At 45.5% G+C, this 14,132-nt stretch overlaps 1 protein-coding gene across 1 annotated transcript in view; it reads right to left on the bottom strand.

The window, feature by feature from the left end:
- The window catches only part of LOC146811315 (uncharacterized), a 1,339,659-nt gene that overhangs the window by 1,308,058 nt on the left and 17,469 nt on the right, over positions 1-14,132 (bottom strand). Inside the window, exons 2-3 of the mRNA XM_085615056.1 lie at positions 2,444-3,229; positions 438-514 (exon numbers count right to left, since the gene is read on the bottom strand). Of these exons, the coding sequence (XP_085471182.1) occupies positions 438-514; positions 2,444-3,229 (863 nt within the window). The remainder of the gene's footprint in view (positions 1-437; positions 515-2,443; positions 3,230-14,132) is intronic.

Raw genomic sequence — 14,132 nt, 5'->3', positions numbered from 1 at the left:
GAATTATCATTACCCGTTGTTAACCAATATGTCTCATACCGGCTCAACAGCGTATCAACAGGTACTGTAAACGTCGCAGTGATCCTGCTTTTGGGCATTCTGTAGAAAAATTTCATAAACGTCCTAGATCAGAAACCAGTATTTTACCCAATCCGATCCAACAAACGTCTAACATAACATCTATCTTCGCCTGTTATATATAGGTTCAAGGGTATTTATAATATTATCGTTTTTATCCCATTTCTTCATTTTGACCTACACTCAGGCTACTTTTGCTAACTGGCACATAACATTTGCACACACACAGTAGCGTATAACGGAGTTTTACATCGGACCGAGGTCCAAAACTCCCACCTACACATCCCTTATGCTCGAACACACAAGGTAACAGAGGTATGTGCCCGAGTCCATATCACTCCCTCACTCATACATCTCACCGCGTTAAAATGGCATCCCGAGCTTCGTCTCAGCCGCTCCGGGCGCTTCAACTCGGCCCACTGATAAAACCCGTTACCTGCCACGTGACTTCCATCAGTTTCAATCAAGGTCACGCGCCAAGTCACGTAAAAGAATGCGCCATTTTAGAATGTGCAAATCTTCAACTTGCTCATCTACAAAGATGTTTATAAACTGTTCCCCGATATCAACCTCTCTTTTAGACACATCAAATCATCGAGAAATACCATGGTAGTTATTAATCTATACCACCAAGTATTTAAATAATGATGCAAGTAGCACGATCTCAAAGACATTTTTGCTGGAATACATCCCTTCATGTGTATAATCAGAGGGCAGATTCTCAAAGCACAACAACGATGGAAACTTTTCAGTTCGCAGTAACCCACCAACCAGTGCTTCTAAAATTTCTCATACTATATCCACACGCCACTAAAGACATGGTTACTCAATGTATATTACTTTGAGCATTTCCTATTTCAGAAATGTTTAATATCGGCAGGGTTTCTCTTATCAGGTGCTCCCCCATATCTCAATATATACATCAAGGGTATTAGACCACCCTAAAACACGCATTATAGACACAGTTCTCTAATAATGTTTTTAATGGTATTATTTTCTTTCCATGGTCCCTGAATTTCCAATTAATAAAGGGACTTTGAAAGAAAGAACTCGAGGGAGGGGGACCTATATTCACCGCCTTGTGTTAGACGTTGATAGGCGCGGACAGACCTATTTTACAGCACATCCAGAAGGCTTGTTGACACAAAGAACACAATGACCAGCCTAGTCCTCACAAGGAGATTTTGTTCCATTCAATCCCATCGTTTAATCCAATTTTATCAACCTTTTCAGAAAAAATCCAACGAGCCTCCTTATTAATTAGTAATGTCTCAGTATTTGAAGCACCACCCTTGACCTTTTCTAGGACAGTCCACGTTAGCGATCTAGAATCATGTTTCTCAGTGACACAATGCTGCACAAATTTGGTGGTTAGTTTCCCCATTCTGATGGTACTAAGATGCTCCTGGATTCTTATCTTGACCTTCCTTGAGGTCAGGCCTATATAATGCAAACCACACCCACAGGTGATACGATAAATCACGTTCATTGTGTTACAATTGGTAAACTGTGTTAAGTACCATGTTCTACCATCCACCAAGACCACTCTGTCGCATTGGAGGTCAGGCCACATACAGAGCATGAACCACATGGATAATGACCCGCCGGAAGATTGGATGCACTTTTCTCTACTCTCACTCGAGAATGCACCAGTCTGTCCTTTAGGTTGCCTGCTCTTTTAAACGCAAATCTGGGAGATGGCATCTTGAACTCTGCTGTGGACAACAGATCCCAATTTTTTCGCAAAAGCTGTCTGAGTTTACTTGCTAGTGGGTCAAAAGTCATGACAACAGGAAGGCAATCACTTTTTGGTTTTTGAGCCGTCTCCAAAAGAACACTGCGTGGTGTATTTAGTGCTCTTTTTTCACATTTTTTACCACCTTTCTAGGATACTGTCTTTGAATCAGTCTATCACAAAGGTCCTCTGACTGTTGTATAAAATCCGCTGTGGAGGAACAATTCCTCCTAAAACGAAGGAACTGTCCCACCGGCAGGTTATCTTTAATGGCCCGGGGATGAAACGAATTGAACAATAGTAACGAGTTCCTATCGGTGATTTTTTGGTGTACCTTCGTTACCAATTGCCCCTGTTCAGCCCGAATGTCAAGATCCAGATAGGTCGCAAACTGGCGATTGTAAGTCCAAGTGAATCTGAGGCTTTGATCTAGTGTATTTAGTCTATTCAAAAAGAGCAACAGATCATCCTCAGTGCCTTCCCAGATACACAGCACATCATCAATATATCGCTTCCAAAGGAAAATATTCCTCTGGAAGGGATTGGCATGATGATAGATATGATGTTCTTCAAACTGGCCTACATAAATGCAGGCCAGACTGGGCGCAAAAGTTGCGTCCATTGAAGTACCAGAGACTTGCAGGAACAAGTCATTCTTGTAACAGAAATAGTTCCTGGTTAATGCGATTTCGATACATTGCAGGACGAACGACTGTGGTGTATCGTAAAACCACTCCTGCTCCTCCAGGGCGCGAGCTGCTGCCACCAGCGTCGCGTCCTGGGGGATACAGGTGTATAATGACTCAATGTCGATCGTCACTAGAAATTGGGACTGTGCATCGAAATTCACATTTTCCAATACATTTAGAATGTCTCTAGTATCCTGCACAAAAGAGGCTTGTTTGATGACTGATTCTCTTAAGAAAAAGTCCGCAAATTGCGAAAGGGGTTCGAGGACAGATTGTATTCCCAATACTATCGGGCGGCCAGGGGGTGGCCTGGCGGCCTTGCGAATCTTCGGAAGTATATAAAATGCTGGTGTCCTCGATTTAGCATTCACAAGGAACTCAGCCTCTTTCGCAGTAATCCACTTCTTTTCTTTTGCTGTGGACACCATCGTCCCAATAAGCACCAAAAGTTCACTGCGCGGGTCGCGTGTTAGGGGATGATAATTCTCACGATTATTCAAAAGTCTAAAGACCTCATCCTCGTAATCCCTGGTGTTCATTAGGACTATCGCACCACCCTTATCCGCAGATTTTATGGTAATAAGGGGGTTATCCTGTAGGCTTTTAACCGCTACCCAGTCCCTTTTACTCATGTTGTTAAAGATATGTTTCTCATTCTTTTTCTCGAGGACATCAATTTCATGAAGGATTTTATTTTCAAAGACCAACACCTCTGGGCCCAAACTTGCTGAAGGTGGACAGAACCCAGAGGGGCAGCGTAGATCAGAGGAAAACACCGAGGGGGGGTCCTGGGTTTTGTTAGCAAAACATTTTTTTTTAATTTTGATCTTTCTCATAGTTTCATGGAATTCTATGCAGCACTTAAACTTATCATGAACTGGGGTGGGCACAAATCCCAAACCCTTATTCAAAACCAGTCTTTCATCGTCTGATAGATTGTAATCAGATAAGTTCACTACAATATAATTTACTGTTGATTGCGTCCTCGACTCCGAGTTATTCGAGGGGAAAACCCTTGCCACGTTTGATCTTGGTTGAGTCGAGTCTGCCCTTGTCGTACTTTAATCTCTGTTACCGCGTAGGGGACAGGGCCCCACCACTGTCTATCCTGGTATTAGCAAACCGCAAATGGTTAATGCGGTATGTACGAGTGCTTTATATATCGTTCTAGCTATGAATGCACTGTGTACACGTTATTCTGCTTCACTACGCGGGTTCCATTTTAAAGGCAGTGACCATCTTGTGATTGCCCTCACATAGGCTATAATGAAGCAACTACGGGCCTTGCAATCCATGTGCCTTTCCATGACTCTTCTGTGACCTGGGCAGCTTGGCTCTGCTGCCCCAGGTCAAACTGGTCTCACGAGCTCCCCTTCCTCCGGCCACCTGTGATTAGCATCAGGGCTCAGCGCACCATAAAGTCCTTTCATCACACACAAGCCTCCGGCTAATCACTTTCGCACCTGCTTGTTCCTGCTTTATGGCTTGTTTCCCAAAACAGGAGATGCTCATGTTTTTTGGGGCCTATCGATTATCTAATGTGGGATCTGAACCTTGCTGTGTAAATTATTGTGGGCTGGCCGAACTGGAATGTGGGATGGTCATCATGACTCTGCCTTTTCGTTTGTAATGTACACGTGTTTATTGCCGTATCATAAACCTAGGAATGTATGCCTGAGGCAGGGAAAACTGTATTTAAGATGAAGTCCGTTTCTATGATTTTCAGCAGTCTCCTGAGAACATACACGCTGTTGTACTTCTAGGATACCTGTAATTGGTCTGCAGCCAATAAACGATCTTTGACTTCACCCAGAAGACTCTGTGTTTCTGTAGGTCTGGAACAGGGTGAACCCAGAAGTCATAGGGTGTGTGCCCCTGCACCGCTGGGACTAAAATACCCAGTACTTCAGTTTGGCGCCCAACTCGGGACGATTTCAGCGGTACCGGTCCAAGCCAGAGGTTCGTGAGGAGCTTCGTGTGGAAATTTTGGAGGAAGGCCTCCACTTCATCGACCCCTGCATGTCGGCGTGGTCCGAAAGTCTTTTCTGCGAGGTTCTCCGCGTCCCGACGGCTACGAAGGACTGCTGCCCTGATTAATCGACCTGTTTTGGACCCTTGACGAGTTTTGAGAGAGCGAAACAATTGAGAGAGTCTTCTGGTGACGCCATCGATCAGCAATATTCAGTTAAGTATAAGTGGAGCGTCTCCCATTTGTTTGGTATCCCTCGGGATCGTTTTGATTTGGAAATTTGGAGTTTGCAAACGCCAAAGCCAGAGGACTCGTGTATTCACGAGACTATCGTAATCGATAATCCTCTGACGTTTAGATCTAGACTAGTGAGCGAAGATGCCTGGTTCTAGAATATTTGGTAGAATATTTTGTTTGGGTTGTGGAAGAGATTTCCAGCTGGAGGAATCATGTCCGGTTCCTCCGGTTGGAACTCCAACTTATGAGCTCTATGTAAAACATGGCGTAGGCCCTATTGCATATAACGAAGTGTGGATCCACTACACCAGAAAAGACGGTGTTTTAAAATGGCCCCAAAATGGTAGTTTCGATACCGATATTTTAGATAATTTGGAAATTAAATTGTTTAAAAAGAAAGCCCGGCCGGCGATGTTTGATTCTTTCCGCTTATGGCGAAAGGAAGCCAAACAGAAGGAAATTAAGCTAGCGAAAAAGAATAAAAGGGAGAGAGGTATGACAGTAATGCAAGCAGCTGTACAATTCAAAGACAATGAGGAGGAGCAGATGAATGAGCAATTGCACAGGCAGCGTAAGTTAGGGATCGACAAATGTTACCCAGCTTTACCGCACTCTAAACAGAATGAGTTAGAAGAAAAGGAGAAAGATCCCCTGATGTCGCATTTGTTGAGTTCGCCACCCCCGTATGCTCAAAATGCCACGGCGCCTCCCCAGCTTGTGAATATGCCACCTCCAGTCAATATACTGCAAGCCTTGCCGCTACCGCCAGTTGCTTTGCAGCCAGCTCCTATCCCTATAGCGCAGCCTTCTCAAGGGCCGCCAGTTGTGTTTCCAACTGCCCCCGCGCTTCCTGCGACTTTGCCTAGCATATTGACTGCCTCCCCTGATACTCTTCCTTGCACCACTCCAGTACCTGTTTCTGCATCCTCTTTTCTCCCCTCTGTTTATCCCCCTGTTTTCGCCTCAGCTTCTCCTTCAGCGCGACAGCGCTTAGCTAATGTGGTTACTACATTAATGTCTCCTCTCTTTGAGTCATCTGGTGCGACTCCTGGTTTACAGCGTAAGCAATTGCGCAGTCAATTGCCTAACCCCGATGAGAAAAAGGTAATAGATCGCATGGCGCGTAGATGGATTGTTTTCCCTTCACTGTATGATGTGGAATCAGTTGTCAACGTTTTCCATCAATGGGATGCCCCAAAACAGAGATATGTGTTTGAGAAAATGTGCGAAATTCTCTGTGAAGAATTGGAGGATAGTGGTAAAGACCCGAGCCCGCAGGAGTTGTGTAGAGTGAGGTTCGATTTTGGAACTGGTACAATTGTGGATCGCGAGGTAGATAAAGCAGTTGCGGTTGTATTATCCTTCAGGAATGCTGATTGTCAACAGTCATTATTTGAACAAGATGTCCTTGTGGGGAAGAAGGTAAAAGCGCGACAATACCCCATGAGAGAAGTTCCCCCGGTATGGAAGGAAGCAGTTGCAGCTGACGCCGGTGCCGGTATCGCTGCTGTGCCAGCGCATTTCCAGCGTGTTTGGGTGCATGTTCCATGGAAGCGTTCTGAGGTGCTAGCGCTTAAGCAGACATTGCCTGATCCCCGTAAAAACCCTGCAGGATATTATAAAGAGTTGTCACAGACGGCAGGGTCATGCGTTATGAATCTGGCCGACATAGACATGTTGTTTGGTAATGTTGTTCCACAGCCCCTATGGGGATCAATTCGTAATGCAGATCACGATGCAGAACTAGGTGCTACATGGGCTGATATTATTGCCGCTGACGCTAGACAAACTGGTGGCGCAAAACCTGAGCCTTTAATAGCAGAACTCCCTGGTAGAATCATCACGTATATGAAGACAATAATGCCCGCGATGCGCGTAAATTGGGACAAGCTATCTGCATGCAAGCAGAAGAAAGATGAAACAGTGTCAGACTTCTTTACCAGGTTTGAAGAAACGTTTATTGATCACAGTGGGCAAGATATGAGTACTGAGGGTGGCCAACGGTTATTTGTGGATAAGTTTGTGCAGAATTTACTTCCTGACCTGTGTAAAAAGTTAAAAGATTCAGAAAGTTCTTGGGCTGTTTCCTCTTCAGCGCAAATACTGGCTACTGCACAGTATTACGAGAACAGGGATAAGGATGAAAAAGATAGAACAGATAAGAAAACGAAGGAACTAAAGACAAAGGTCCTTTTGCAGCAGGCCTATCCGCCACGTGGAGGTCAGAATAATTATAGGCAACCCCAAGGTGTCTATCACCAACCCCAACAATTTCAGAACAATCAGCAAATGAATGGGTATTATCAACCACGTGTCCCTGTAGGTCCCAACCAATGTTCATACTGCAAAGAGGAAGGTCATTTTAAATATAGTTGCCCTAAATTAATGCAGCGGAACGGTAATGCTTATGGCACAAGAGGTAGGGGTGGTCAGCAAGCTCCTAGAGGCAGAGGGCGTGGAAATGCTCCCCAGAACGCGCGTCCTCTGCCGCCTCAAAATACCATCAATAGTTTTGACCAGCAAGCTAACGCGACTAGTAATACAGCGCAGTACTACAATAATGATTATTATGCAGAGGACGGCGATGCAGAAAATAACGGTTACTAGGACAGCCGTAGACAGAGAGAGGGAGTTGTTTCAGTGCCAGTGGATCAGAGCGGACCGTATGTTGAGGTGACTACAGCAAATGTAACGGAGCCCTTTCTGCTAGACACTGGTGCTGCAAAGAGTTCAATCATGCATTCAAAACTCCCTGGCGCACCTTTGTCTGGCGATATAAATGTTTCAGTAGGTTTTTCTGGCGCCCCAGTTAGAAACCCGATTTCTAGTCCCATGTCACTTTCTATTGGACCTTGCGAGCTGAAAGCACCCCTGATTCTAACAACAGGTTGTGGTGAGAATTTGCTAGGGTTAGATTTGTTGAAAAGATTACATGCTACACTGTATTGTTCACCGTCAGGGGTACAACTTACATTAGGCAGGAAAGTGATTTCCACGATGTACTTATCTAAAAATACAATGCCGCCTGAATTGTCATCCCTTCCGGATGTCCTTTGGGCTACTGGTCCCAATGATGTGGGCCTCTTGGAGATACCGCCATACGTGGTAACTTTAAAGGCTAATGTCAGACTGCCACGTATTCCCCAGTACAAGATCTCTAATGAAGGCCAGAAAGCATTGTTAGACATTGTCAGCGATTTGATTAATAAGGGTGTAATTGAAGAGACAAGAGGCAACGTTTGCAATAGTCCGATTTTACCTGTTTTAAAACGAACGGACCCTTCACAGCCACCTGTTTACAGATTTGTGATTGATCTTAGAGAGGTTAATAAGATTGTTGTGCCACAGTTTCCAGTAGTCCCTGATATAACTGCCTTGTTAACGATGATTCCAGCCTCTGCTGCATGGTTTTCAGTGATCGATTTAAAGAATGCTTTCTTTAGCATCCCAATTGCAGAAGAGAGCAGAGACATTTTTGGCTTTAGTCTGGGAGGCCGAAGCTTCCGCTTCAAACGCGCTCCCCAGGGCTACTGTGAGAGTCCATCCATATACAGTCAAGCTTTGAAAGCACAGCTTGATGCACTTGTTTTACCTAGTGGCGCTATTCTGATTCAGTACGTGGACGATTTACTAATCGCCGCGGATACTGAAAAGATCTGCAAAGAAGCCACATTGTCATTGTTGCGCCATTTATCTGCTTTCCATCATAAAGTGTCTCTCTCCAATATTGTCGACAAGAAGTGACCTACTTAGGTCATCTCTTATCGAAGGAGGGAAGGAAACTGACCCCAGAAAGAATTCAAGCCATTGCGCAGTTGAGTGTGCCAAGAACACAGAGAGAAGTGCGTGCTTTCTTGGGTATTACCTCATACTGTAGGCACTGGATCCCAAATTTTTCCTTGTTGGCAAAACCTTTGTTAGCCTTAACATGCAAAGACACACCGAATCCTATCCCATGGTCTGAAGAGTGCCAGAAAAGTTTTGTGGAATTGCGCAATGCATTGTGTTCAGCACCTGTGTTGGGTACTCCTGACTACAGCAAGCCTTTTACATTGTATGTTCACGAGAAAGTTGGTTGCGCGTTATCAGTGTTAACACAGCCTTTTGGTGACAGACCGCGCCCATGCGCATATTTTTCATCAACCTAGGACCCTGTAGCGAGGGCATTGCCAAACTGTCTGAGAGTGACAGCTGCTGCAGCTATGTCTATCCGACAATCTGCTGGTCTGGTAATGGACAACACATTGATCGTTATGGTTCCACATGCTGTAGACACATTATTAAACAGAACCAAGACACAACACTTGACTAGTGCGCGATTATCAGGCTATGAGCTCACACTGTTAGCAAATCACATACACATAAAGAGATGCAACACGCTGAATCCAGCTACGTTATTGCCAAATCCAGCAGACCTAGATGAGAATGAGCAACATGACTGTCTGTTCAGAACAGAAGAAGAGACGAAAGGGAGAGTAGATCTAAAAGATACTCCCCTGACTGAGTGTGATGGTACTTTATGGGTGGATGGTTCGTGTTTCAAGCTCCCTAATGGTGATACGACTGCTGCATATGCTATCACGACGTTACACACGGTCGTGGAAACTGCACGAGTGCCACATAATTCGGCCCAAGCAGCAGAATTAATCGCCCTCACGAGAGCGTGCGTGTTGTCTGAAGGAATGAGAGTGAATATATACACGGATAGCCAGTACGCCTTTGGCGTGGCTCACAATTTTGGACGACTGTGGAAAGAACGTGGGTTCCTGACGTCGCATGGAGCTAAAATTCAGAATGGCAAGCTGGTGAATGATCTCCTTGAATCACTGACCCTACCATTACAAGTTGCGATTATGAAATGCAGTGATCACAGGAAAATCACAGATGATGTTGGACGTGGGAATGCGTTTGCTGATGAGATCGCGAAAGAAACAGCACAGAATGTAAAGACTAGAATGTATATTGCAGGCCCCGCAAGATGGTTTGATGATGTTGGGATGTGTGAAAACACAATAGAGAGTGTGAAGTCGCTTCAAGCTGAAGCTACAGAGAAAGAATTAAGCAAGTGGAGAGAAAGTGTGGGTAAGTTAGATGAGAATGGTTGTTGGATTGATCTGACAGAACATAGGCGATGGTTGTTCACCGATGCATATGTGCTTCCAGTAGTTACAATGGCACATGGGATGGCACATATCAGTACGAAAGGAATTTGTAAGTTGTTGGCTCCAGTATGGCAGAATGCTGGGATTCCCAAGTGTGCAGAGAATGTGGTCAAGAATTGCATGGTATGCTTGAAATACAACCCTGGTAGGGGAACCCCAACTCCAGCTGGTCATTTTGCACCCCCATCATACCCATTTGAAGTTTTGCAGCTGGACTTTATCCACATGGAAAGGTGCAACAACCTGAAATATGTACTGGTGGTTGTTTGTGCTTTCTCCAAATGGGTAGAGGCCTATCCTCTGAAAGATAACACTGCCCTGTCCACAGCCAAAGCTCTTGTGAAGGAGTTTTTTCCCAGGTTTGGAATGCCAAGAATGGTGTGGTGTGATAATGGAAGTGAGTTCGTGGGTAAAGTGATGAAGAATGTGTGTGAAGGGCAAGGTATAAAGCAAAAGTTCCACGCTGCAAATCACCCCCAATCAGCTGGATTAGTAGAGCGCTACAACGGTGCTCTAAAACTTAAGCTGGCCAAAAGCCAGGCAAGCACCGGTCTTAAATGGCCTGACGCCCTGCCCTTAGCACTCCTGTCCACCAGAATGACCATACACTCACGAGTGGGACTTAGTCCCTATGAGGTCGTCTTTGGCCGCCCGGCTAATGTATGGGGCGTGCCAAGACCGGCGAAATTTAGTGAGATCGAGCATCCAGTACTACTCGATTACCTGTATGATTTGACTGTTAAACTGCGTGTTTTGCACCAACAGGTACATGATACTCTTCCTCAAGCTTCTGAAACTCCTGGACACCCTATCGACCCTGGCACATGGGTGCTGATTAGAAACTTCCAGCGCAAGAGCAACGACGAGCCTCGCTGGATCGGCCCTCACCTTGTCCTTTTATCAACAAGATCAGCGGTGCGAGTGAAGGGGAAGAAACACTGGATCCACGGCACCCACTGCAAGGTAGTTCCCTTGCCCCTGCCATATGACCGGTGGGTCCAGGAGGGTATCGCCGACTCTGAGACAGACACTGTACCTCGTTTTGTATCATTCAGTGATGCACGCATAAAAGGCACAGTTTCGGACCAAGAGAGTGACAATATTCTGCAAGAAGCTGGGCCACCATCAAATCGATTGGACACCACAGAGCCTGAACTTTTGTTCCAAGACCAAACAGCACCTGGCCGTCTCCGCTATAATTTGAGACCAAGGCCTATGGACAAATAAAGATTTCCTTACTATTTCCTTTTTGACATTTTAGCTCTCCCATCTGAAGGACTTTCTTGATTTTTGTTTTTCGAACCACCATCTGGGTTCAGCCGCAGGGTCGTGGTGCCAAGACTTTGGGGTACAGGCCGAAGACGTTAGGTCAACGGTTCTGGTTGGTCTAGGGCGTTTCCCTGGACTGACAGGCGTACTCCTAAGCAGAAGAAACTCATCCGCCGCGAGCGGCCCGATTAGAGGATGGAGTTTTTTAAGATGGAGAGACCCGTTGAAGAAATGAACTTTAAAGCAAGGATGTGTAGAATTGTAAAAAGTAAATGTTTTGTATTTTTGTGCCTATTTACACTGTGTAGTATAATAATGTCCATCGTAGGATTTGTGTTTTTCTCCTCTCAAAAGACCATTGCGCCCACTGTACAGCCTATACCTCTTTCTACTGCCTCCTCTCACTCTTTTCACCCTCTGCCTGAGCACGAACAAACCAGACGATCAGAGTTTGTAAATAACTCGTTTATCCAGCTCTTGCACCAACACCAACTAGTAATGAATACGACCAATTGCTGGGTCTGTGGGTTAATGCCACATACCATTAACAAGGGTATTCCCTATTTGGTGCTGCCATTTAGTTACAATGGATCGTCATGGGCATTCCAGACCATGTTCCTCTACGCTCTAGATGCCTACTCCCCGCGACAACCGCGTTCCATCAGACCTAGTACAAATAATAAAGCCTTAGTGAGAGGAATTGCCGATATGAGTAGGGATATTGATGCATACTCATCCATTCCCAAAGAAGAGCTGAGAGCTTATGTAGGGTGGAACGCGATGGGGTATAGTATTAGTCTGGGTGAAAGACAGCGAAAAATCTCATCTCCAATCTGGGTCGTACCCCACATAGGTCGGTTCTGCTTACAGGGTAATGGTCAGAATCCCAGAGCCCAACTGGGAAGAAGTGACTGTACTGAAACGTACACTTTCCCGTCACAGTTTTCCCCTGCGTTTTTGGCTGCCAAGGGTACATATTTCATCTGCAATGACCGAGCATATACATGGTTGCCCCCTGATTTCTCGGGCACATGTTATATTGCGAACTTGCTACCGCCAACATTTACTGCTGCCGCTGACTATCACAAAACCAGAGTTGTGAGAGGTGTGATTAGTAAGGAGGATACTGCCGGTCAGGAAGCAGGAGACTTCTTCTTGGGTTTCCTGCCGTTTTGGGGACCTATGGTAAATAGTAGGAACCTGAGACAACTGACTCATGTGGTTGAATCCACTGTCAATGTGACGGCTGGTGCCCTTGGTAATCTGACCGCTGAGCTCCAAGCGGATCGCCTTATGACTTTGCAGAACCGCATGGTTCTAGACGTTATTCTTGCAGACCGCGGTGGGGTATGTAAGGTTATCCAATCCAGTTGTTGCATTTTCATAACAGATAACGCTCCAACAGTCTATCAAGCCATCTCCAAACTCCATAAAATATCTGAATCCATACACGTGGATAAGGGAGACTGGTCACTGGTGGGGTGGTTCTGGGAACTGATATCTGCCTGGGGTTGGAAAGTTATAATGGTTATTGGAATGATCTTAGCCATTCTTTTCCTGTTCTGTCTGTGCATACAGTGTGCTCCTGCGATATGTAGCCTCTGTGCTACCCTATGTGTAAGGAAACCTGTAACGAGGGACGAGCTAAGTAATAGGATGATGCTACAGCAACATCTCCATGACTTTGTGAACATTGACCTAGACTCGGATTAAGATGAGTATAGTGATTGCCTATGTAAGGGCAAAAGGAGGGTCTGTCGTACTTTAATCTCTGTTACCGCGTAGGGGACAGGGCCCCACCACTGTCTATCCTGGTATTAGCAAACCGCAAATGGTTAATGCGGTATGTACGAGTGCTTTATATATCGTTCTAGCTATGAATGCACTGTGTACACGTTATTCTGCTTCACTACGCGGGTTCCATTTTAAAGGCAGTGGCCATCTTGTGATTGCCCTCACATAGGCTATAATGAAGCAACTACGGGCCTTGCAATCCATGTGCCTTTCCATGACTCTTCTGTGACCTGGGCAGCTTGGCTCTGCTGCCCCAGGTCAAACTGGTCTCACGAGCTCCCCTTCCTCCGGCCACCTGTGATTAGCATCAGGGCTCAGCGCACCATAAAGTCCTTTCATCACACACAAGCCTCCGGCTAATCACTTTCGCACCTGCTTGTTCCTGCTTTATGGCTTGTTTCCCAAAACAGGAGATGCTCATGTTTATTGGGGCCTATCGATTATCTAATGTGGGATTTGAACCTTGCTGTGTAAATTATTGTGGGCTGGCCGAACTGGAATGTGGGATGGTCATCATGACTCTGCCTTTTCGTTTGTAATGTACACGTGTTTATTGCTGTATCATAAACCTAGGAATGTATGCCTGAGGCAGGGAAAACTGTATTTAAGATGAAGTCCGTTTCTATGATTTTCAGCAGTCTCCTGAGAACATACACGCTGTTGTACTTCTAGGATACCTGTAATTGGTCTGCAGCCAATAAACGATCTTTGACTTCACCCAGAAGACTCTGTGTTTCTGTAGGTCTGGAACAGGGTGAACCCAGAAGTCATAGGGTGTGTGCCCCTGCACCGCTGGGACTAAAATACCCAGTACTTCACCCTCTGCCCCTCTGACCACCTCTACCTCTGTAACCCCTCTGGTTTTGTCCTAAAAAAGACCTCAATAATGAACCTAGATCTTCATTAGTTTGTTCGGGTTGATTAAACCTAACCCTATTGTTCTTATCAATCTGCCCGCCTGGTCCGCTGGCCTCGTCTTCCTCCGAGGAGGTATTATCAAAGGTCCAATTATAGGGCGATCTTTTCAAGGGTTGTCTCCCTCCCCTAGCAAAACCACCCTGAGATCTAACTTCGGTTCTCTGCTGGTAGTAGATGTCTTCCACATATGGGAATGCCCACTCATGTGTGAAGCGTTCTAGATTACGTTTCAAACCCTTTATTTTCTGGTTAATCATATAGTTTTTATAATCGGAAAGATC

This window comes from Triturus cristatus, chromosome 7 (genome assembly GCF_964204655.1).
Source record: "Triturus cristatus chromosome 7, aTriCri1.1, whole genome shotgun sequence".
Lineage (NCBI taxonomy): Eukaryota > Metazoa > Chordata > Amphibia > Caudata > Salamandridae > Triturus > Triturus cristatus.
The sequence above is the reverse complement of the archived record's forward strand: the minus strand, read 5'-3'. Positions and strand labels throughout refer to the sequence as shown.